The following is a 26,620-nucleotide window of genomic DNA, read 5'->3' on the forward strand; positions in this document are numbered from 1 at the left end:
TTGGTAAAGAACAAAAACTCCACGACATTCATTTTTACATAAAAGTGCATCTGATTTTAAATTGACCTCAGGGATGTTTGGGCTAGACACACATGAACAGTTAGATCACTACCAAATTAAGGTCTTAATTTCCATTTTCAAACTGTAAAAACCACCATTTGCTTCACTTTCACATATAACTGATACAGAGTACGTAGCACAATATTTTAATCTGCGGCTTTTTGGCACCTTGTCGGCTGAGAACACTAGTGAGATTAAAGAGCTACACGAGAAGGACGGCAGGTAGAAGGAAAGGTCACAGTGAGGTGAAGGGTAGAGCAAGACAGAGTAATGAAAAAGAAAATTCCACCCTTAACTTACGAAGATATATGTCATCCTCATACTTTATATGAGTAGATAACTCAATAAACTGAAGTGAAATGTACTGATTTTTGCTTAAAGCTGGAGTGTGGGACTCTTTTTTTTCCCTACTTATGGCCTGTTTTTTTAAAACTTTATTCTTCCTTGAGTTCAGATCAATTTATTTGTATTTGTTTTTTATTTATTAATTTACTTTTAAAACTTATAGGTCCATTGTTTGTCTGTATATGTTGTGTCCATTGTTGTTGAATATTATATGTTGTGTGTTATATTTTACTTGCTCATTGGAGTAATGGGGAAACACTATTTCAATCCTCTGTGTAACTACCTTTTGCATTGTTTAGTTGACAATAAAGCTCACTTTGACTTTGACATTCCTGCCCCGTTTAATTCTGTCTGGTTGATGTAAAACACATCAATGCAAGAGCAGGAAAGTCTGCAAAGACATCAGACACCATAACTCTGGTGTACTGCAAAATACAGAGAACTTTCTGTGGCTCCTTTGCAAAGGAAAAAGGTCCTGCACTCCAGCTTTAAATTCTTCATCTAGGCAGCCCCACACTGTAAAAAAAATCTGTTTAATTTACAGTAAAATGCCAGGAGCTGTGGTTGTCAGAATTTCACCGTAAAAAATACAGTGAGTGGGTTTACGACTGTAAATTTATACTGAGTAGTCCCTTAATTTTTAGGGTAATTGTGTCCTCATGACATTATAGTATTTCTCCTCTAATTTTACATGAAAAAACTGCTTTCTACAGTTTAAAAGTTTTGTTCTATTTCTTAATATACGGTAACTAAAAGCATCTAGTACGGTGATATTCAATTTTTAATTTAATGCCCTTTTTCTGATGCAATTTGACAGTGTTTTACTGGAATTTCTACAAACATTTTTTTTTACAGTGTTAGTAGTTTTACCCTAAGAAGTGTTGTCAAACAACCTTTTGAGCTTTTCAACGAAAACTGAAAAGAGGCGGATACTGGCGTACTGTCAGTGGAGAAATGTGCTTATTAGGGTACCGATATAAATTTCTACCTAAAAAAAGTTTGGTTTGAAGTGCTTCATGGACTCAATTCGAGTTTGTTTGAAATGCACGTAGAAACAAAATATATAGGAAAACTCCAAGAAACTCTCTTCTTTTATGAATTAAAATGCCATCATTGTCATGGCACAGTCATGGCATAGTTATAGTTTTGACTCCATGATGAAGGCTTGATGCCGAAACATGTTGTGAGTTTGTTTTCAGGTCTAACATGACTATGCCTTCACAATAAAGGCGTGTAAAAAGAGAGCGCCTTCAAGTTTTCTTGTGATTTTTGTGTCTCCGTGTTAAATGGTGTTTGCATTCTGAAGGGCTGAAAGTAAAACATGCCTCTGTCTGTTTAATATTGATTATTTTTCAATTCCAATGCAGCTACCCTACACATATTTGCATGTGACACTGCTCCATCTATCCACTCTAGTCAGAAATGCAATGTGCATCACAAATAACTTTGCAGAGTTTCAGGGTGGAGTTTTCTTTGTCTTGACAAAAAGTGAAAATAAGAGAACAATCCTTTAACTCTGTGGTGCACTAGTGGTGTGCTGTAGCTTGGACATGGTGCTCAGCTAAATGTTTTAAATGCTGTCAGGCTTGCTGGCATTTTCATACCTGCCCTAAAAGTGAATGTAAACAGAACAGAGTGCTTTTTGAAGACACAACTGGTGCACGACTCAATGATGCTACCTTTGGAGTGTGTGTGTGTGTGTGTGTGTATCTGAGAAGGATCAGCTGCCCACCAGATACTAAATGTTTTGTTTCCCCCTGGTGGTCACTTGTATAAGAGCATGTACTGGCATTGGTTTTCAAGGCATTAGTGACTGCTGTTGTCAAACTGTCTGTGAATTTGTGTGGAAGAGCATCTGAACGGAGGGTTTAACACTGACTTCTAGACCAGTTCCACATCCAGATTTCTGCCACGGAGGAAGCTACAGGTGCTGCTGAGGCTACTCTCTCTGCTTCAAGTTCAGAAACCAGGCAGGTTTCAGCACAGAATCTGGGAGAAGGGGTGTCTGAGCAGCTCCTCAGCACTGGGCCTGTGTTTGGCCTCCACGAAAATGCAGCTTATGAAGTCCCGTGCCTGGTCAGAGGTGTGCGAGGGCAGCAGTGGGTTGGTGGGCTGGGTGGCGATCTTGAATATGGCCGCCATGGCCTCATATTCAGCCCACGGAGGCTTTTCTGTCAGCATCTCCACCACTGTACATCCAAGGCTCCTGTAAAAGAAATGCATCATTGTTTTTGCTTTTTAAGGGACAGTTGTAGAAGTGTGGTCGGTTCTATTTGTGTGTGCTATTTGTGTGACTTTGGCGAATTCTAACTAAATCTTTAAAAGACCAAAGTCACACAATAAGACAAACAAACTCTAGTGGCTTTGAAGACAGCATAGATAACGGTGGTTGGAAAGTGCTTTCTTACAGCAAGATAAAGTGAAAATATTCTTAATAAAGTGTACACTGTAAAAATACAAAATTTACAAAACATTATTTTACTATATTTATACTTTATATATATAATATATGAAATATATAATATCTCATCTCATCTAACAGAATACTTAACCTATTCTTGACTAGGGTTGCAAAGGGGTGGTAAATGTCCGATACATTTCTGGCAAATTTACAGAAACTTTCCATGGGAAGTTAAGCTGGGCAATTTGGGAAATATTCCAAATCAGACACTTTCCATAGGAATTATGGACATTTATGGGAATTAACTAGAAATTGGGGGTAACATTTTTTTTGTCATAAGCAGACATCCATGCAAAAAAAATACAAAAACATGAATGTTGAGTTAAATATTACTCACCCCCAACCCCACCCTTTCAAAAATTAAGTGACTTAAATTTATTCCTGTTTAGAATTGTAACTGCCAGCAGAAGCAGTTTGAATAAACAATAAATATTTTCAGTTCATATAATAACTTCATAATTATAAATAAGTTAATACATTTTAAAGAAATGAATAAATAGTTAAACATATTTTACTTACTTAAGCTGCAAGCATTTAATTTATGAATCATGTACGTAATATTGTAATTGTTATGAGAAGATTTTGTACTTATTTGTGCTTTATGTGCTTAAATGTAGTTTTCATGGCTCAATAAATGCCCGTGAACAGAATCCACGTTGAACTCGTCTTTACATCTCAAGAGGAGTCATAAGAATATTACTTGGGAAAAAAGACCTTTTTAAACTACTAAAAGAGACATAGTTTAGCTATGTGTTCCTCCAAATTGAATCTTTTAATCTGCAGTGGCTTCACATAACAAGCCGAAACAAATACCACATATTAGCTGCTCGACCCTGAAGTTTCACAGGAATGTTTTGAGTGGAAACTTTCACGCTCGCTCCTCCACCTGTTGGGGAGGTGCGAGTCCCTCCTGGGAGCTCGACTCCCCTCCAGCGCGGGCAGAGAACCTGGAACATACCAACCTCTGTTACGACCTGTCTGACTGGCCCTCAGCCAATCACATCATTCACCTGGTGACTCACCACCCAATCAGATTGCATGAGAGAATGTTGCCTGCTCTGTGTGGGAGGAACTGGCTTACATACAGCAGGCTCCTCACTTTATTAAAGAAAAAGAGCCACTTAAAGAGTAAGACGTTGGCATTTCCTCTTTTTTTAACATTTACACGTCTCATCCCGCAGTGATCTACTCAAAATTATCCTGTTTCTACCCACTTACTACATGAACATCACCCTAATCCTTATTTAAAACTAAACTATTTATGTGTGGTGGGATGAAGTTGGACATTTGTGATTAGTAGCTGTAAGAGAACTTTTTAAAATATATTTTTCTTCTATTTATTTATTATTCCAAAATTTCAAAGTATTTATTTTAATGATTTATGTATTTAGATTTTATTTTTCTTATGTATGTTTGTATATTTATGAAGTTAGGTATTATTTATGATACTTTTAAAAAAAAAAGACACCAGTTATTATAGTTACCTGCATAACATTTATTTATTTTTTATTTCTATTTATTTAATTTATTGTTTAATATATTTTTATTGTGCACGCTTGTATAGAAATAAAGATAGGTATAATTTAAATTTGATGCATTTTTATTTCGTTTATTTTTATCGTGTATCGTGTATGTAAATAAAACTGCCTAGGTAAAAATGAAAAACTAAAAAACTACACTGCTGTACTTGCATGCCTTGAGTAAAAGAAACAATTTTAATATTTTATATTCTTTTTATTTTATTTTTTATATTTATTTACTTAATGTATTGTTTTAATGTAGTTTTATTCATTTTGTATTGTGTTTGGTTGTATATAAATAAAGTTATGTTACTTATAACATAAAGTTTAAAATGAATAAATAAATGAATAAATCCAGTGTGGTCCTACCAGACATCAGCCTTCCTGCCGTAGCCCTCTCCACTGATCACCTCCGGGCTCATCCAGTAGGGGGTGCCGGTCACAGAGCGGATGCCGGTGCCAGACATGCAGATGGTCTGCAGCCTCTTGCTGGCTCCAAAATCTCCAAGCTTCACGTTCCCTGCTGAATCCCGCAGGATGTTGGCACCTGAGTTGACACGGAACACGTAAATATTTTATCTCACCTTCCACACGCTGTGAAACGCAAACATCTATATATTAAAAACACGGTCTAAACATATATCTAGTGTCTAAACTGTTTAATACTCTGCAGTTCAACAGGACTACCTTTGATGTCCCGGTGTACGATCATGTTGCTGTGCAGGTACGACATGCCCTCCAGGATCTGTCTTGTATACTTCCGGGTCACGTTTTCTGTCAGCGCGCCGTAGGCCTTCAGCTGGTCTTTGACTGAACCCTGAAAGGAAAAACACACAGACTGTGAACACGTCCAGGGTTTAAGAATCTATCCCATCACTTAAGGTCTGAGCCAGGAACAGAGAGAACAGGAGCTAAACTAAAATCTGGCACCTTGAAAATGTGATGTGTTCAAAGACTGGACAATCAAACGGGCCTCAAAACTAAATCATGGAGTTAAATCTAAATTCTCATGTTTGTGTTTGCATTTTCACCACATATCTAGTAATGCAGTGATCAGGCAACTTTTTAATTTAAAATCTCTTTGTTTGCAATTTAATTCACAAAATTTGTGTCATTACTTGGTTAATATTGGTAAGAAGACATGGAGACGTGGACAAGAAGATGCCCAAAAAATGCCCAAAATGCAGAGTTTATCTGCTCTAACCTTAGAGCAGATAAACTCTGCATTTTGGGCATCAGAATAATCAGGACAGGAAAAAATCATTACCATAAAGAAATAAAAAACTAAAATTGAATGTTCTTGTTTGATACTTTGAGGGATTATTTTACACAAAATAATTTTCCTAATATCTGCTTTATCACTGTAACAGTAAAAAAAAAATCAAGATTAAACTTTAAATAAATGTATATATACTATGTGATACAAATGTTGTATTATTTCACCAACTTGACCAAGTTTTATTAAAATTTGCTCCTGGAATCCGCCCTTAATCAACACTTCAGGATGATTCAGATTTTTTGGATCAAAATCACATACTGAAGGTTCGATCCGGATCAAAACCAAAACTGGATTACTTGTAGAGATAAGAATCAAGACGCGTTAACAGCTGAGAACTTTTTCCAAACTGATTTTTAGAGGGTAAATATCCTGTTAGAATAATACAGGCAGGCTAATCAGATTATTTTCTTTGTCTAAGAAAATCGAAATGAAAATAAATACTCTACAAACATTCTCTCATTTCATTCACACTGTATTACTTTGATGCTGAAAACCTGCCAACTTTTCCCTCAGAGAATATTGAGCAGGAATCAACGAGGAAATCATCCCAATAAGAAGAATCAATAATGGCATTGTTATCCAAAGTAAAACAAAGTGTTGTTTTCTGCTCTGGTACATAACTTCATCCTAATCTGTCTCTTTATCTCGCTGTTCTTTAGAAACTTGACAAGAAGTTGGCAACACAACTATGGCTCAGGGTCAGAAACAAGGTTATTGAGGTCAAAGTGGAGTTCCTGAGTTCCTAAAAAGATTCCTGGAAAAGTGTCTGCGGTTGAAATGAAGAAGTGTTTCACTTCATAAACCATGGGCATACTTTCAGATGGGAATAGAGGAAACACGCTCAACCACACTTCTGATTGCTTAATTCACCAACTTAATATCAACTCAAACTGTTAAGTCATGGGAACTGACTTTTTGCTTTGCTTCAGTCTGAATTGGGAAAACAACCATTTCTCTGAGCTCTAGTTGAAGCTGTGACATTCAAATCAATTTCCTTCAGTGTTAATTGTTCAGGAGGTTCTCCAGATAATTTAAACCAGTAAAAATACTAAATAAAGCTGTTTTATGTTAAAAATCAGTGTTTCTCTGAGAGCAAAGGCTGCTTTTCTCGGTTTGTTTCCCCTATAATTTATGATCCAGACATTCAGGAGGTTTTTACCGGGAGCCGAATTATCCTCAGATGTCTCCTGCTCTCCAAAACAAAAGGCCACAGCAATTAAAGACAGTAAAAATAAAAAAAAAATCCTGATTGGATGACTTGAACAATCTGTTGATCTCTGATGCTGTTCAGCACACTGGCAGGAGGGGCTCAATTTGCTCAATTTGTTTATCTGATAACTTAAGATCCAGATGTCCAATCACTAAAAACATCGGATAAAAAGTTAATTTATGACAGCTTCTGGCAGACAACCGCAACGCTGATCCATGCACAAAGGAGATAAGGAAGGAAGAAGAAAAGGCGCCATGAAGAAGCAAAGGATACGGGGCGTGTTCTCGATTAAAATGACTCTCAAGGTTTGTGAATTGTTGGAAACTGCTAGGACTCACCCCCGGCATGTACTCCATGAAAATAGTCAGGGTCTTCTCATTGTGGTCCCTCAGACAACCGTAGTACTGCACGATGCGCTCGTGATGCAGATTTTTCAGCAGCTGGATTTCACACTCCAGAGCGCTGACCTCCTGCACGGACATATGCAGAAGCAGGGAAATGACACTGAAGGTTCAAAACGACAGTTCAGACATTAAACATAAAAGCCATGATTTCTGAACAATGCATGTTTTTCCTTATAGTTTTTACCAAAGACCACCACAGAATGCAACAGGAGGTCTTTTCTACCTGTGGCCATCAAACTGTATAACTCCTCCCCTTTCTGCAGGCAGGAAAGCTAACATATCGGACTGAATAAAATTAACATCATATGCAATACAATTTTCAAAACCACGGACTATATTATGGTCATTATCATGTGCAATATATCTGTATATTACATCCTGCCATGTCATCTGAACTGGACTCACTTTACTACTTAGACACTTTATTTTATATTTTTATACTGTTAAATTTATATGTATATTATAAATGTTATTGTTACCTATTTTATTATTATGATTATTGTTTTTTTATATTATCCTATATTGTGATTGTTTTCTGGAACCAGAATTTCCTTTGGGATTAATAAAGTTCTATCTAATCTTATTTTATCTTGTGTGATGATTTACTGTTTTCATTTTTAAACAAATTGCATTTTCTGGTCATAGTGTCGCTCTGCAGGCTCTGTCATATCTGCATCCATTGATGACAAACAAATGTTATCGTAAACACAAGAGACGAGTTAACAGTTATTTACGGCTGCATGTGGAGTTTGCCAGAAGTGAAACCTAAAGCAGGGAATAAAGGAAAGCCAATAGCACAAAAGAAGTTCCTGTGTTTACTCCAGAGAATGAGGCCACAACAGAGAGAGAGGGACAGACGGAAGTCAAAGAAATCCCCAAGTCCCAGCACAGGAGCCAGTTTAATAGAAATAACTTATTCACATGTGCAACAAGCTGGGGGTGGGGGTGTGAAAGGGTTATGGGAGGCCAAGGCACCGCTGACCCGTCACCCCACAACACTGGCCTCTTTTCAGATACAGGAAGTGACAGTGCATGTTTTCTCTGAGGAAGACAGGAAAATACATCAAAATGGGGAAGAGGGGAGTCGAGGGCGGAAAGAAAACCGCTTCAATACATTCCACGTCTTGAGTTATTCAATCTCTCTCCTGCAGATTGATTATTTTATGAATGTGTCAGGGGATAAAACAAAGCTTTAATGGCTTAACTTACACTCATGACCACGGAATGTAGATAGTTGATTGATTAATCAGATGTTCAGTCACTTTTGCAAACTAAATGTGTTTGAACATAACGGCATGAACTGAACGGTTCAATTTTGCGGGAAGGCAGACTCATGACTTGTTGTTAATCAGCAAACTAAGGTTTGATATTTTACAAAAGACTGGAATGTCCCCACGAGTTGTGTTGTAAAAGTAAGAAGGAAATGACACCATTTCCAGAAGTAAAGATGCACATGCAATGACGGCAAAACAGCAGCTCTATAGGTCATAGATGGTTGGTCCATAAAAAAAATTGAAAAAAAAAAAACTCTTGCGGTTTGAGTTTGTTAGTTGAAATTTAACATGGAGGTCAAGAGTTTGTGATGTTGCGTGGACACATGGATGCATGTGCGTACGTGGTCGCAGCTATTGCAAATTTTGCAGTAAGAAGAGGAAGCACGCCATAAGCAATATCTGAACTCTTATCAACAGGACCACAAAGAGAAAAAAACATTCTGTCTCTGTGAAAACATGAAAAGTTAGTCTATCCAAGTCTGTGTCTCACCTTGCTGGTCTCAGGACTCTCAGGGTCAAAGTGGACCTGCTTGGCAGCCAGCTCCCTCCCAGTATCCACGTCGTAACACAGGTACACACGACCAAACGCTCCCTGGCCCAGAAGCTTCCCCCGCCGCCACGTCATCGGTGCACTGGGTGCTGAAAAAAACATACACACAGCTGTTTAGTTATGTTTTACATAAACTATACAATATAACATGGAAAAGAGACAAGGAGCCAAAAAAGAAACAGTTTTCTCTATTGAATGCACAAAGTTTATATCAATCTTCTTATCTGATTCTGGGTAAGAAACCACAAAACCGTTTTCTGAACTATCAAAGCGTTTTTTTTAGTCTGAAATAATATATATTTGTAATGAGGCACAACAATACATGTGGTTCAGACAGTTTTTTAAAGACAAATTTTTACTTGAGTTTAACAAGCACATTTTACTGAACCACCTTTTAAGCCTTCTGTATTTTTTCCTATAGTATATGTCATATACCACTTATACTACATTGTGTATATCTCTGCATATATTTAAACATATTTCTTCATTGATGTTCATACCACTACATGCAACAACTTATTAAACCTATTTAACATGCTAAAATATATTTACTCCAATGTGCAATATCTGTAAAATGCAAAGTACTCTCAGGAAAACAAACACACAAAAAAAATATACTAATAATAAATGACAAATAGCAGAGGTGTATGCATATAATGTATAGAATGTGTATAGAATGTATGTATATGTCTAATATTTATATACTTTATTCTGTCTTCTATATTTAAGTGCCTATATCTTGAGCTGCTGTGACAAAAAAATTTCCCCACTGCGGGATAAATAAAGTCTTATCTTATCTTTAAATATTGCTTTTAAGGTGATTTCTTCCAAGTTAAAGTAAATTATGGCGAAAACCGATGATTAAGGATTGGTATTAGCCCTTGAACTCTGCAACAGTCATCAATTTATCTCTTAAGAACCGTAAAAAGTATTTCTAAATATTTTGTTCAGACAACTTTTAGATCAGCACTCACACTTGTGTGCGACAGAGCGATCTTGTGGACGGAGCCTGCCCTGAGCATCGATCAGCTGCCAGCTGCCCAAACTCTCCTCGCTGCCGTTGAGCGACCGGCGTGAAGGCACCAGAGTGAACAGGTTCCCCTGGGGCCGACGGATCCGTGGAAACGTCCTGCGGCCTGAAAGTAGAGCAGGAAAGAGGTTAAATATCACATGACGAACATCAAACGAGATTAAACAGTTGAAAGTCATTAGAAAACAGAGTTAAAACATTAATCGTCTTACCTTCACTGTGGTCCTTATGATGCAGGGAGACATGGTACCTACGAGGATAGGTGCCTCCTTTCCCTGCCACCCTGTCATACACATAATTCTCCCGGTCTGAAAGCAAATACCCAAAGGTCAAAAGGATTACTCTGAAGTCAAACAGTTCAGCTCAGTTTCATAGTGAGTCACACAACATTCACGTGAGCGACTTTATGAATCGGTCTTGAAACTTTGGAAACTACTTTGGAAAAACACAGAAAATTGACAGGACTTCATAGCAAAGCATAAGGGAAAACCCTAAACAGTTAAGGGCAAACACTGATTTTCTTTACAACATCCCAAGGAAATCTTTATGGAGATTTTATGCAACTCCTTTTTTTCCTAAAGCACCTTCAGATACAAATTTAAGGGCAACCTTACTTTAAGTGGTGTTATGCAACCAGGTACTGGATAGGACTCGTTTACATAGCTTTATAGTTGATATGTTGTTGTTTGGTTTGCTGTAAGCGTGAACTTTAACCCCTAAATATTCCGTAAAATTCACCTTAAAACGCCTGGAAAAAAGACATACCCAAAGTAAATTGAATGCTGTTCTTGAATAGTTTTGAGTAAATCTGTGGTTTTGGTCACATTTATTTTGGTCAAAATAAATGTAAATGCTGCTGTTATTGAGTGATGGAAGTTGAAACACAGAGAAAATGTGTTTTTTATTGTCCACCTGAATATTTCTGGTAAATACAGGCCTGCAGATCATTATAGCTGGGACTTATTAACTGGGAAACACAATGGGGTCAGCGTATAAAATTTGACCTACTCCCATTTCAAATTTGATCACGATATCTAAAAAAAATGACAATTTTACACAGGCTTTTATAATTATCATAATAATAATTATGATTATGTATGTATGGAGACTCCAAAAGCATCCTTGGTAACCATGGTGACATACCAAATCTCCATACATTTTGAACCCTGCAACCTACAGTCATCATTCTCAGCTCTAATGAATTAAATTAAATTATCTCTAAAGCATCTCCCAAAATTTGCAGCCAAAATCTATAAAAATCTTCCACAGTGATGTTGAAAGTGGCTTTCACAATGCTTTTAGACTGATATGCTGCTTAAACACAGTATTTCTTCCCCCGTGGTTACTAGGAAAGCTCTTACCTGAGCACTCCTGGCGATTATCAGGGTAACTCTTGGCTCTGTGCATGCGAGACTTCCTCAGTGAGGGGCTGAAAGAGCGGGGAAGGAAGGAATAAGAGTGAGAGATGTTGAGAGGCTGAATTTGTATGTTTACATAGAAATTTTTACAGTTTTTGCAAACTAAAATATATGATGAGTTCCTGGCAGGCAGAGTCTGCTCCTCACCTGTCTGAGTTGCTGTCCAGAGACTGGCAGCTTCCAGAGACAGAGTTTTCTGCACTGCTCCAGGGATCCAGCACCTGCACGGGGTACAATGGAAAAGAATGGGCAAGTGAGCACATGTGCTTTGTGTGCGCACATTTTAGAAAGAAAATAACATCTTAAAACAGAAAACTTTGGAAGCATTAACCTTATAGTTCACTCTTTCTAGAGCATTTATATTTTTTAGCACTTAAAAATGAACCCAGAAACCCTGAAAATCAACCAAAACACTCTCTTAGTATCAATTTAACTCCCATTACTGAGCAAATCATAAAAAAGGCTTCAAGCTTTAAGGATGAGTTATTTATGTGATCAAATCTCAACAGTCATAAAAACACCACATGATTCCCATTTTAAGGTGGATTTTCTTCATTAGAAGTGAAGCGATGACTCACACACTGATCGCTGGTCTCGGGGATGAACTCCCCCTCACTGTTTATGCTGGTGTATGAGCCTTGGCGGGCGATCCTCTGCTGGCGTTCAGGTACATAGCCAGGAGGCGGCGAGCTACGCCCCGTGTTCTGAGAACCTGGGATTAGACAGATGTTTTGAGCATGAAAATGAAACATAAGATATATGAGAAAAAACACATTTGAGGCATTGTGTGAACTTGAAAAGCCCGAGGCAGAAAAGTGCATGGAAATGTCAGCAAGGATGTTCTTTGAGGACATGAAGATGATTCCAGTACTGACATAGGCGCCTTGTCATCCAGATCAAAGCAGTGAGCCAAAAAGCATGCAGTATGTTTGCAAGAACATCTAATAGTGCAGGTGACCATAATGCACAGTCGGGCTCGTGCATGTGTGGATTGTTTAGAGAAGATGGACTGCACCGTGTGTTGCATAGGTGTGAAAAGTGCTTAGAAAATAAGAAATAAGACTTTAGAACCCGACCAATAAGGGAATTTTTGAGACCGATGCCGATACAGATTTTTATTCTTATTCACTATTATAAATTATACTAACATGTATTACATTGTCAGCAAATTACATAAATCATAACTAATAAATTAATGAATAAATAGGAATTAAATAAATAGCTAAATAAACATCATTATTGTTCAGTTTCAGGTAATTGCTGACTATTTAAAAAAAACAAGGAAAAAGAGCAGCACCATTTCTTAATCACGCCAAGCAACATTTTCTGCATTATATATTGTGTAAAAAAAGTTCTCATAACGGCACATGTCAGACAGCATTTACACTGATACCTGTAGGCCTTTGATAGGTCGATATCAGCCGATATCTGTTGAGCATTATATGTAGGGCTCTACTTTCATGTAATGTTGCAATTTCTTCTTGTTAAGGTGGATTTAAAAAATTGGTATTTTATTTAAACTGTATTGAATTCATGGCCTCCATACCAGTATTAATGATCCAGATACATTGATGATATTGTTTTCACAAATTATTGAAAATAATAAGCCCTTTACAACTATTTCCAGAATTATTTTGCAGTAGTTGAAACTCATAAAACTCACATCCATGCAGTATCCTTTGTGACACTGTTGTCATGACTGTCAAAAAAAGCTGATATCTAGCAATTTTCCATGGTTTTCTTGATAATAACCAAAATCATTATCAAGAAAACCATGGAAAATGGCTAGATATCAGCTCTTAAATTAAACTCTTATGAGATATTTTTGTTGTTATCATTATATTTGTCCAAACAAATGTACCTTTAGTTGTACCAGGCATTAAAATGAACAAGAAATTGAAGAAAAAAGGGTGGTCTAATATTTTTTTCCATGACTGTATATTCAGTAAGGCCCTCTCTCCCACAAAGATAAAGAGAAAAACTAATAAAAGTGCTGATAGCTTCCATTCTGACTGAAAGGAGCAATGGCTGAGAGGCTGGTTTTTAATATTTATGGCCTGGTGCTGCTCTCAAGCCCTTCTGCAGCCACTTCACCAGAAACCAGGCCACCGGTCCAACACACTAATAGCACTCCATAATCTGATTGGCTGCTGTCCAGCAGGCATCGTCTAGTGATGGTGAACAGGAAAAGGAAGTGGACCCATTGCTAAAAGGGGAAGCCAAAGAAAGAACAGCCAGAGAGAGAGTGAGAGAGAAGGTGGAAATCGAGGAAGTTGAGAAAAAAAGAAGGGCCCGACGACCTGACAGCTGACTGAGTTTTAACTAAATGTGGAGGTTTCAGAGGAGAATTAAGTGTCTACATTTCAAATACCAGTTGATAGATGTCGCCCCCTGGGCTCAGAGGATTGGTACGCGGTGCTGACGTCTCCAGTGGACTGGGAAGACTTGATCCTCACCTGCTTACACGGCACGTGGTGGGAGGGGGAGGAGGCCTGCAGATGGAATGAGGAGAGAGGAGAGGAGAGGAGGATTAAAGAAGGACACAAACACTTGCTACGTGTCAGCGAGCCAGTTAGACTAATGTACATGTAATGAGGAACTTTGATTTTACACAACAGGGCTCTGTGGTGAAGAAATACCTGTGGTGCAATGAGCGCTGTAAATGCACGCCCAGTGTGAATACGTGTGTGCGTGTGTGTGTCTCACATTGCTGTGCTCCTGAGTGAGCAGCAGGATCCTGATGCTCTTCATGTTGGAGCTTCGGTCGAGCAGGTCGATGGCTTTGTCCAGGTCATCCTGATCTCGCAGAGGGATGGACAGCTGCAAGGACACAAGACAAGATAAACACAAGACATAAACCAATAACATATCTGACAAATACATATATTATTACCACAAGATTTACAAGCATACAAAGGCTTTTGGTAACATTTGAAATCGTACAAATGTTTGATAATTAAATACGATTTGAAGATACACATCTACAGGCAGATATGTACATCTATTTAGACCAAACATGAAAGCACATCTACATGTAGGACTACCGTATATTAATACTACACCGAATAAACATGTGGCTGCAAAAAAAAAAAAAAGTAGTGATATACATTTTGCAAATTATCCTCATGGTTCCTTGGATGTAAAGTATAAATTTCAAACCATGAAAGTTCCGGTTATCACACTGTGTAAGTTGGCTTATCTACAGTACTGAAGAAAAAAGATTTCCTTTCCTCCTCGACTGTCTGTCATACCACACAAACACATCCTGTGATTATTTATATCTTAATTTCTAGGGAAAGATGACTTATTTAAAAGTTCTTGCTCCTTATTTCCTCCTAATTCATTTTGGTTTTAAAGGAGAGACCTTAAAAATATATTTCAAGCTTCAATTCTAATAGTGTTTTTCAACCAAAAAAAAACAACCCCGTTTTGAGATCTTTGAATTTTTACTCCTGTGATATTCTCTGCAACAAAAATCTCACAGCGTTGCAAACACAATTATGATGATCAATTTAGGACTTTGTTTTTCGACTTATTGGTTGTTTTGGTTGCTTAAGATTACTTTAGTCAGTTAGTTATGTTTAGATTATGGTTTTTTTAATGCTGGATAACTTATTTCCATGAAACTTATAGCACTTCTCTGTTCAACACAAGATTTAAAGCGCTGCTTTTGCAGGATTCTTTTCTGAAGAAACTCATCAACATACCTGTCGATTAAAAACAACTCTAGATTGATTTATCACTTTCTCACAATATATACACACACAGACGTTCTCAAGCAGAAATACCAAACATTCCCTGTTTCCAGCTCCTCCACTTTACCTCGTTGTTCATATAATGCAGGTCCAGCTGCTGGCCAAAGACGGTCTTAACTTTCTGCTGGATCTCATCGAACTGCACAGGCCGTCCAAACATCAGGATCCTTCACATAAAACAAAAAACAAGAAATCACACAGACAGACAGATTATGAAGAGATTTGTATCGGCTGCTGAGGGAAACTGCTTTTGACTTAACATGCACATGTGCAGGCAAAATACACACAAGCTGCAGTTTGTAGTGTGTGCAGATTCCTCTAAGTACACCTTGCATATTTGTGGTTCGTGCTGGCAGCCGCGGACTAACCACAGTCCTTTTCCCTTTCCATTCTCCAGCTCACATACCAGCCTGAGTTAAGTGCTGGACTGGAGTCTGAGATGTGCTCTTTCTCATGAACTGCAACATGTGACATGAACAGCATGCCTGAGTGAGTGTGTTTATGTCTCTGTGTGAGTTTATGCTTGCTCTCACTTGCGTATGGATGTATACATCTAAAATGCCAACACACACATTAGATGCATGTACAGAATTAAACTCACCTCCTCTCTCCTGAGAACTCAAACTTTATCCTGACATCGTCCTGTGGAAACACAAAAAGGTCAAAGATGACTAAATAAAATGACCATTATAACAGCAATGAGATGAGATTCAGCCTTAAAAACTGACCTGCAGATGAACTGCTTTTACTTATTGGCCAAATATTTTACACTGGGAAGACTTATCGGAGGCTCTGACTTAAACTTTGTGCCTCCTCCATTCCTACATAATTTGTGAAAACCCACTTCCACTCATAACAAGTCCAAACTTAAGTTATTGAGGCGGGAAAATGGTGGAGACCGTCTTTCCCAGGGGGACAATCTCGGCCTTTAAGCAAACACTACAGTGCACACGAGTTGTCTGCCTCGGCTATTCTCTGCGGCTGCAGCTGCGGTGGAGACAGAGGTGGGTGGGCTACTGGCCACTTTTCCACACGGGCCGAATATATTTTTAGAGAAGAAGGTGAAAATAACTGGATTTAAAGCATTTGTGGGTTGGCTACTTTGGGAATTCATCTGTCATTATGCCGAATTAGCGAACTGTGTGGGCTCGGTGAAACACTAGCAAGAATATACTTGAATTGGGACCCAATTACACAGTACTGTATTGTAGCAGGAGTCCAAAGTAAGTCTATGGTCGACCGGCCTATAGTCTTGAAGAAAAACAATATTATGACAGCAACTACGGCCCTCCTGACTTCTAAATTTTGCATCATTCATACTAAATACAATTTAAAGGCTGTTAAAACCAACCTGCCCTTCAGAGGGTTAAGGGATAGACCAAGAAAACTTTTTTGAGCCATGTTTGAAATGAGGTTGTGCTTAAGCCACATTTTCAAAAACTAAAACCCATTACATTAGAAAGGCAATATTTTCTTGTTTCTGAAAATTTGATTGTTTGAAGAAAACACAACTTAAACTACACCAGTTCAAACACGGTTCGAAAACGTTTCTATTTGGTCTAACCCTAACCTGCTGGCAGCCGGAATTTAATTCAATACAACCATGATTCCAAAGAAGCTGGGACGCTGTTTAAAATAATTCGGAGTTTATATTTAACAAAAGTTTATCAGTTTGACTATTATTAAAGTTTGACTATCAGTTTGACTATCTTAAAACCAGATACATTTAGGAGTAAGGAAGGGGTTAGGATTAGACCAAAAATGTTAAGCATCTGGCTAAAACACAACGTAAACTACTTCAGTTAAAAAAATGGTTTAACCCAAACCCCTGCTGTTACCTGCTGGTGGGTTCAATTGAATGTAGGTTGAAAATGATTTGGCTCATTGCATTCTGTTTTTATTTAAATTTTTTTCACCCAGTCAGAACTTTTTTTGGAATCAAGCCTGGGTTTATGAGGACAATGTTACAAGCTTCCACAGCATCTGTAAAAGTGATACTGCACCTGTCTGTTGGTCTGGGCCGGTGTCTTGGGTTTGCCGCTGTCATACGACAACACGGGCTGGCGCCGCGTCATCTGGAGGGCAACCAGGTCCTTCATTATAGAGTGGAGAGCCTGCCTCTCATCTGGAGAGGATAATGGGTTGAGAAAAATACACAATTAGCTGCTAATCTTGCCTGAATGACAGAAAGAGAGAGATATGAGCTCCCTTGCACTCAGTTATACACTCAAAGGTGTGTGCATTTGTCATTTTTAAAGATATTCCACCTATCCTGTGATGGGGGAAGGTCTGCAGTGTTTTTGATGTGCCTATTCCCATGTTTGATCTCAGGGCAAGCTCTGCCTTGGCTGGACAAGCTCACAAAGAGAAAATATTCTGCTTGTGTAGTTTGGACAGACATCATACAGCCCCAGGGCAGCAGAGAGAACCAGAACCCCATCTCCATAACGCCGAAAACCAATTCTTCATCTGATAGTGTCTGGAGCAGCGGCTCGCACAGACTTTGGCCTCGGGATGGTGTTTGGTGTGAGTGTGTGCCTGTTTTCTCTCGTGCTATGAGTAAACCATGCTCCAAAAGTCTGTCTGACATCAGAATTTTGAGGACTTACTCATTGTAGCGATGTCTGCGAGCGTGGTCGACACAAACCAGTCTTGAGAAGCTTTTCTGTGGTGCGCAAATCCACCCACAGCCTGCAGTGATATAAACAGAAAAACAGTACATTAGAAGAGAAAGTGCAATGTTGGCACTGTTGTATTTCTTTGCTTGGAGACAGAGCAAAAGGATGTGAGTCATGGCGTCAGACAGGAGATGACATATGACAAAGGTTATCAGCCAGTCACACAAAACTTGTCCGTATGTGAGCATCTCAGCCAATAAAACATCACCTTGGTGGGAAACATTACAAGACGAGAAGGGTATAAGAAAAGGGGAATCAGCTGGAGGATTGCATGACAAAGTGGCTGCACTGCCCCCTTATTATGTAGTAATGAGGTAATTAAATTATGTGTTAGAGTGTTTTAATGCAACACTAAACAGAAAACCTAATTTTTACTTGCAGCACATGCCTAATTCCTTGCAGACCTGTAAGAAGATGTAACCCAAGCCTGTAAAACACATACCTAAAGATTTCTGACTGAAGGTCTGAGTGAATGAGAAACTGTGCAGTGCATGTGAGAATGTGTGTTGTGTGTTTTGCCCATGAGAAAAAAATGACAATTGGAAACGGCTGAAATTCAAGCTGCACTGGCAGCGATCGGTCTGGCATGGATCATATGGGGGAAGAATGTTTTATACAGGGAGTTTTCTGCCACTTTAAATATCGACCCGTTTTAAACTTCTCCGATTGCAAGAGCTGCAAAAACCCCCAAAACTCAGCTGCATTATGGCTCCATTGTTGGTTTTAACAGGGAAATATTATGTGCCCTGTTCGAGGCGTCAACAGCGTTATAAACTGAGGCATTTCCTTCAATGCAGAGGATTTCCCCTAAATTTATACCAATAAACCAGTGAATAAAATCTAATTTAACAAAGGAGAACACAAAAGGACTCAAACTATTGACTAGATACGACTGTCAAAAGTATGAAATCAAACCATTAAATGAGACTCTAACAGAAACTCAATTATCTCACTTGTCCTCAGGTATTTGCTGACACTGAATTCAATCAGGTTCAAGAGCTCTCTCTTTCATTTCATCATTTAAAATCTGTTCACAGGTTTCCTACAAAGTCTTGAAAGTTTGCAAAATGCTTCATTTTAGCCATCATGTTTTCAAGGTTAAGGAACATGCTAGAATTTGAATTCACGCCTTGAAAAAGACCTGATCTTCAACAAAATCATATAAACGAAAAGTCTTGTAATATTTGAAATGAAACAATCCCCTTTGTCATATTTGTTCATTGTCTCTTGGCGTCTCAAAAGGGACAAGCTGAACTAGTCAATGCTCTCTAAATTACTCAAGATGAAAACATACAATCAAAGTAAAAAATAACAGCTGGGAAATCAATAAACAATGTATCAATATACTAATTGCTGGGAGTATAAATGAAGTCTGAACTTTGCAATTGGATTTATACTAAGAATGCAGATGTGATATAAAGTCTGCATGAAAAATGCTGTGAATTTTACTCTTAGAAAGCTGTACAAACACTGTGTATCTCACTGTTTGAAGCTCATCTGGATCAATCCACAGTAACTTGGCGATAAAAGCTGATTGGGCAGCCAACTTCGACTAAACGAATGTAAACGATGGCACATGATTCGCTTTAAACAATCAGCACTTGCAGATACCATTACAGAAAACTGGATCGGTGCATCTGAAATCTTTACCAGACCAATCATTGTTAGGTCACTGCACATGTTTAACTGTTCTGGGATGATGACTGCATGTTTGGTCTGACTGTAAGCCAACGTATATAAACACTACATATGGCCATAAATAAGATAAGGTTCTCAGTATCTTCCCATGACCGGTCTAAAGAGTCCAGTTCCTGATCACTTTTCAACCATTTTCAAGGTGCATTTTCAAGCTTTTCCAGCACCTTTCCAGCTGTGGTAAAGTATTTATATACAGTATACTGATTATTTCACTTTTTTATCCCATTATTATTTGTTGTACAGTGTCCTTGGGTGTTTTGAAAGGCACTTATAAATGAAATATTCTTCTTCTTCTTATTATTATTATTATTATCATCATATTAGATGTTTTTGTGCTTCAAACATCCAAAGTTATGTTTTGTAACCAGCTGCTGTGACTGCAGGTTTTATTCTAACCAAGCAGGAGCACACATGACTCAACACAATCACCTCAGCTGTCTTCACTCTGATCATTTGTTGTATCAGGTGTGCTCCTGCTTGCCTGGAATGAAAACCTGCGGCCACAGCAGTGCTTTTAGGCCGCGTTCAGACTGCCAGCCAAAATCCGATTTTTAGCCCATCCAGATTGGAACTGGATGGCTCTTTTGAAGTCTGAACAGTCACAAATCACATGAAATCCGATTTTTGCAAACCGGATCGAAACCAGAGGTGGTTTCAGATCGCATTTGGACAGATGCGTCTCAGTCCGAACACTCAGATCGGTTTTGACTGTCCGTGACGTCACTCTACGCGGCACACGTGGCGCCGGCAGCACGGAGACGAGGTGTCCACCAGCAGCCGCGCACGACTAATGCGGGCCCGACGGGGCGTCCATCCAGATTTGCCTGCAGTCTGAACGCGGCCTTACAGATCAGAGTAGCAGCCTGGTAAAAAATATGTTCACAAGTAGACTTGCATCCTATAAAATCAGTTTCAAACACTTGAAAGCACGTATGGATGGAAACTGAAGAGATTTTATTGAAACCAATGCCATTGTGGAGTCTGCTTATCAGGTCTTTGTTCCAACCCAGCAGGAGGAACACACCTGACTCAACTCATTCCATCACCTGAACCGTCTTTACTCAGTTGATTTGTTGAATCAGGTGTGCTTCTCCTGCAGCCACACCAGCCCCTTTGGAGACACTATGGACATTTTTTCCTCTCCACCATAACTCCTTCTTGTTGTAAGTTTCTAGCAGCGTAGACGAATGAGTTTCAAATCATTGTTTTGCAATGCACAATGTACAGGCATTGAAAAAAGGGAATTAATAAGCTCAGAGGTGTACGATTCAGATGGATCAGACTCTTTGGATCCAATTCTCAATTCACATTCCTAAAAACACCACATTATCACTGCAATGAAGCCTTGACATGTGCTTCACCTTGCCCAGAAATACACTGCTGCAAATCAGCCCATGAACATAAGATCTGTGGTTAAGAGCCTGGTAAGCCCAGAAAACTGATATAATTGTGACAAAAACAACAGACAGGGAAACACGAGACACCGGGATGAACAGTGTCTGAGGACGGAGCCCACAGAGGAGGCTGCAGCTGCGTTTCTGAGGGTCGTTCTGCACAGTCAAGAGGCTGCCTGAAGAAGAAAACGGGCCGCATCGGTACCTGAGGCAACTCATTGACTCTGGATTTCTGGGTAATAATCACCCACAGGAATGCCGGGCATGTCCGTCTGTGGCCGGCGGAGCGTTGCCACGTTGCTTTCAAGCTTCCGCTGCTCTCATGTTCCCCCTGCCAGCGGAGTAGGTGCCAACTCCTTTTGTCCTTCAACCCTTCGAACTTCATTCTTGTGCCATATAATCCCCTGCTGGAGCGTGCACTAGTTGCATGGATGTACAGTCACTTCAGGACACTTCAGAGCCATTATCTCCTCTGTACACGCAACAAACTGTGCGCCTCAAGGGGTCCTTTTAGTCAACAACACAACAACTAACCTCTCCATCGTTTCCCCCAGCTACCCTCTCCTCTCCTCTGCTTCTGCTGATTTTAATTACCTCCCAAGTGGAATGTGGGGAATTCAATGGCGAAGGAGGCTGTGCTCTACCAGTCCAGTCAGCTGTGCCCGCTTTATTTTCCTTGTATCACATTTCCAGGACTAGCAGGATTTACATGGATTTTCCTCCCCCCCCCCTCTCTTCTCTGTCTGCTTCGAGAGGTGTTTAGTCTGAGGCTGTTTTTCCCAGCAACAGTTCTTACTCTGTCTCTGGCCAGTCGTGCATCTGGACAGCAAAATCCACCTGGCCTGATGTCTCTCCTGTTTCAGGTGCACATGTGTTTTGGGTTCAAGGTAACCCACCACATTTAAATACTGCGATCTCGACAAGTTGCAGGTTCTTGCCTTGGCTTATGTTTCAAATGCTCTTTGTATTGCTTTAATACATACATCCAAATACAAATATGAAGGGTTGGGCTTATGTACTATCTAAAAAAGTGGTTGGAAAGCTTTTAAAGAGTAATATGCAAGCACTTTAAAAGGTACAAAGGAGTAATGACTATAAGCAATGCCTTGCTGTACGTGCAGATTTTAACTCATTTGGTGCATTGACAACAGAATCTAAGTTATTATTACTTTTTGATGCTGTTGAAGGCTTGTTAATGCAAGCAAATGCATGATTAAACATGCAATTTTATACCTATACTTGTGTTATAGACCAGAAAGCGCTCTCAACTTGACCATGGGTATTAATTTATTGGTGGTGTCAGATTTAGTGGCCATCTTATATCTCCCCTTTGCTGCTCTGTAACTAAAAGTGCATCAGCTGCAGAACAGCTGCACCTCATTTCAAGGATGCTTCAGGTACCACAAGGATTGCTGCATCACTTTAAAACCATTACTTATCCACAAATGCTTGTGGGTGTTTCAACCAATTCTGTAATCTGTTTTTAAACTGTTTTGTTAAATGATTTACTTTTCTGTTAAGCTGTAAACAAGGTGCATTTTCAGCCAATCAACTTTGTGTAAATAAAAGTAAATAAACTCTGGGGATGTGGTTACACAGTAGAACTACCTGACAGCCCAGATTAAATGTATTTTATAATGTTTCCCATAAGGAAGATGGTGTAAAAGACGTTTTTAATGGTAATTTTGGAAGCTTTAGCAACTAGAGCTTATACAGCTATTTTCAAATTATTTAAAAAGACTCAGTGTATTTAAATCTGTCCACTTTGATGCCAACAAAAATAACTAAGTGATTCAGTATTTCTCATTTGAATTGCATTCCTTCATATGGGAAAATTACACTTTTAAAGAGCATAATAACATATTATACACTTTGTTTTTGGCACATGGGTTGCACTAAAGGAACGTTATGACCCCAACATTTAACCCAATGTTGCCCACAACTGAAAATTTAAATTTTCTTTGCCAGAAGTTTTCATTCAACTTGGTGGAGAATTAAAAAAAAAAGACACATTCAAAACTGTTTGGCTCAAAAGTATGTTTTCCCTTATCATCCTCTTTGGGCTCATACTGTTGTTGCAGTTGTTTGGTCTATAAAAACTCAAAAAATTGTGAAAAATATGTAAACGTTTCTAAGTGCCCAAGATGACGTCTTTAAATGTCAAATATACTCAGTTCACTGTCATACAAGAGTAAAAACACCAGAAAATATTCACATTTAAGAAGCTGGAATCAGGGAACAGAAATATATCAATTAATCTTTGCAGCTCTAGTCTCCTTTATATTTGAAGGAAAAAACAACGGTCCTGTTTACCTAAAGACTAAATATATTATGATAAGTACATGACTGTACCTTCAAGGAGCAGAATCAAGTATTTGATATCTATGAACTCATAACAACTTAAATATAAAAGATCTGCACACATATGCTGTGGAGAAAAATATCTATTTCACATGGAAATGTGAATTTTCGAAAATCATGACTTTGACCATTGATAAAAGCGATTTTTTTCATGTGATCTAAAAAATTACAACATTTAACCTTAAGATACTTATCCAGAGTATGTTTCTACTAATATTTCAAAACTTTCAAAAACAATCAGGACAAATGTTGTCTCCTCATACTTTTGGGCACAATTGGGTTTATAAAAATCTAAACACAATTTTCCCCACATGCCCTGAATGCAACATAATTCACTCATCATATACCTGTCATCCCTGTCACGTGCATAAACCTCACCTGTCGCCTTAACGACCTTTGTCAGGACAAGCCCAGGCTTCTCCCGCGTGCAGCCGGTCACCGGTGTCTCGCGGCAGAGATGACGCAGTCGGTCCAGCTCACGTCCATCGGTTCCCCCCTCAGTCGGACCGACACACCGGGGAGTGTGTGTGCGTGAGCGGGGGCGCCATGGCGGGGCTGACCCCCCCAGGTAACTCTTCTTCTTCAACGGAAAAGTAAAGCACTCACACAAACGGATAATTTCCAAGTTGTAAAAACAAACACACCAGACAGCTGTGAGTGAAACAGAGAAAATGTCCCAGTGGGGAAAAAAGTCTACATCAGGCTGCTCCAGCTGTGGCCCAGAGACAAACTTCTGCTCCGCTGCAGCCTCGGATCGCTGGAAAACTTGAATTTCCAAAACATTTTTAGTCACACGCTTTCAGACATGCCGGTCTGGGAGCTTTATCGCATAAAATAAAACAAAAAACTACCAAACAAGATGTAACAATAACCGTGTGGCCTGTATGAAATCCATAACAGCTTCGCCAGAGGAAAAGACCGAACGATTTCCGTGATTTTGATAGCCTCTCTTCCTGCTAACTTTGCAGATTTTCCTTCTCCTTGTTGCCAGGTTGGAGTCCAAAAACAGTCTAGGCTGCAGAAATCCTCACTTTTGCATGTAAGTGCGTCGCTTTGCAGCTTGAATATAGTCGAACACATTAACTATGTAAGACTAGACAAAGGCCTATAAAAAAGCAAGTTGGCTACAATTTAATTCAGTCCGTAACATGATGGAGTTCAAACAAAAAATGACACTAGCAGAAAAAAATACTACATGGATACGTTTTAATACACATAAAGTCGATTTATTATGTCAAACGGAGCCAAGATAAACTCACATGTTCGGACTCTTATATTTTGGATCCTGAAGTATTCAGATGAGCAGTTTAATGTGGAAGAAAACGCAGCTTTCCCTCAAAGTTGTCGTGCGGATTCTGTAGCGGACAGCACGGACCACAACTTTCTACCCCAAAACCAAAGCAAAGTAAGAAATAATCTTCTACCCCAGTACGTCAAACTTCCTGACACAAAAAAATTATCGCCACCGGAACCCGCTTTTAAACCTCCAAGAAGTCGTGAAAACTGTACTCCAAAGTCGCGTCCATGTTTCCCGAGTGCTTCACTGTCCGTCTTCCATACGTGTGTAATAACATGGATTTATTCCCAGGGGGATTTCTGGTTACTAAACTATCTAAATAAGCGCCGTGTTGCAGCGGGAGCGCGCTGTTACTCGGTCGAAGTCTTTCTGCAGGCGCGCGCATGAAATTAATAATGGGGCGGTCCAGCTGTGACGTAGAACAGGCTGGTGCTGCCTTCAAAACTGTAGGTAAATCGGCATTTCTAATCCTTAATTAGGGCCCCTACAGCAATCGCTGTAGGGACCAGGGCGAAGCCCCGCGCACTATTGTTATACTGTGGATTTTTTCTTCTTCCTCTTCCGGACACAATTTCGTCCCGCTACTAGTCCTACAACTCGAAGAGTTGCAGGACAAATTATATATCAAAACGTGCGGTTTGATCGGGATCGGTGTGCTATTACTTTTCTCTACGGGATACGAATTTTTCGTGACGTATGTCGCGAAAACCTGCCCAAAATTTTGCATTGAAGTGATTGGGACGGGCGGAAAAAAAAATGAGCAAAAAAGAACAATAATTGGAGATTTTTAAACGTCTACTTCTTCGGCATAATTTCAGCTAGAGACTCCATTTAAACTTTAAACTGTAGACACAAGTCTTGTGTATTGGTGTATTAATCCACATTTCGATAGTTCATATAGTTTTTTTTTTTTTTATCAATCCCTGTTCAATGACCATGATCATTTTTGGAGAAATTCTGAGATTATAATGGGTGTGTATTGCATGGAATGTTCTGTCAGAGTGTGTGATGTCATTGCTCAGAGTGTATAGAAGGAAAGAAAAAATTGTCAAAAAATAAATTTGAAAACTTACACTCTACAGAAATAATTTAAACATAGGAAACGTAGGAAAATGTGTCTTCTCACTCACAATCCTCTGGTAAAGCTGTCAGAGTTATAGTTTGGGCGTAGGACGCACAGATGCGCCACCACGCACCAACAGCCTCACTGACTCCCATATTAAAAACGCAGGAAGATTTCTGTAGAAAAGCATATTTAAAAGTTTTTCACATCGCTGTTACAAAGCTATTTCTTCATTTTTCTTCACAAAAAACATATGTAGATGTTCAGGAAGAATTCAGGACACTCAAAGTGAAGTCGGATCAATGATAGGTATTATGGTTTTGCCAAAAATGCTTTCTGTTCGAGGCCAGAAATTCCAGTCTGTCCACCTCTGGCTGCTGTCACTGTTCCGGGCTTCTACAGGTGGCAGTTAATTCAGTTGATTGCTCTGCTCTGATTGCCTTTGATCCTTTGATGTGATTACAGTTACAGATACACGCACGCACGCACGCACACACACACATGCACACGTAAGCGCGCACACTCCTCCAGATTAACATGCTACACACACACACACACACACACACATTTTGAGGTTAAAGGGCATAGGTTGCTGTATAAATAAATACTTGAAAAGATAGATAGATAGATAGATAGATAGATAGATAGATAGATAGACTTTATTTATCCCAAGAAAAGGAATGCTTGTTGTAGGTGTGTCCTTGTATATAATATAGTATCTAAGATTACAAGTATTAATTGTTTGAAATCTCTGAAGAATCTCATCATAGTGTGCACACACCGGCAGTAGTACCCGTGGCCCTTTCAGAATTTCCCCAGAGGA

General features: G+C 39.1%; 1 protein-coding gene across 1 annotated transcript; it reads right to left on the minus strand.

Annotated features, from left to right (window-relative positions):
- Positions 1 to 453: 453 nt before the first annotated feature.
- Positions 454 to 25,046, minus strand: map3k3 (mitogen-activated protein kinase kinase kinase 3). The gene is made up of 18 exons (XM_059348707.1): positions 24,697 to 25,046; positions 23,816 to 24,014; positions 17,916 to 17,997; positions 17,310 to 17,431; positions 15,908 to 15,948; positions 15,374 to 15,473; positions 14,258 to 14,371; positions 13,923 to 14,043; positions 12,130 to 12,263; positions 11,699 to 11,772; positions 11,495 to 11,562; positions 10,346 to 10,441; positions 10,078 to 10,239; positions 9,044 to 9,192; positions 7,214 to 7,345; positions 5,074 to 5,203; positions 4,756 to 4,933; positions 454 to 2,611 (listed from the first exon to the last, which is right to left on the minus strand). The coding sequence occupies exons 3-18, from the start codon at positions 17,917 to 17,919 to the stop codon at positions 2,383 to 2,385; spliced, it is 1,854 nt and encodes a 617-aa protein (XP_059204690.1). The 5' UTR covers positions 17,920 to 17,997; positions 23,816 to 24,014; positions 24,697 to 25,046; the 3' UTR covers positions 454 to 2,382.
- Between the last annotated feature and the right edge of the window lie 1,574 nt (positions 25,047 to 26,620).

This window comes from Centropristis striata, chromosome 13 (assembly GCF_030273125.1).
Source record: "Centropristis striata isolate RG_2023a ecotype Rhode Island chromosome 13, C.striata_1.0, whole genome shotgun sequence".
NCBI lineage: Eukaryota > Metazoa > Chordata > Actinopteri > Perciformes > Serranidae > Centropristis > Centropristis striata.

Coding starts and splice junctions, on each gene's coding strand:
- map3k3 (XM_059348707.1), bottom strand. Junction 15,949..17,309: donor CGGCCCAGACCAACAGACAG/GTGCAGTATCAC, acceptor GTGTTTCCACAG/GACGATGTCAGGATAAAGTT. Junction 2,612..4,755: donor GGCAGGAAGGCTGATGTCTG/GTAGGACCACAC, acceptor TTTCTTTTACAG/GAGCCTTGGATGTACAGTGG.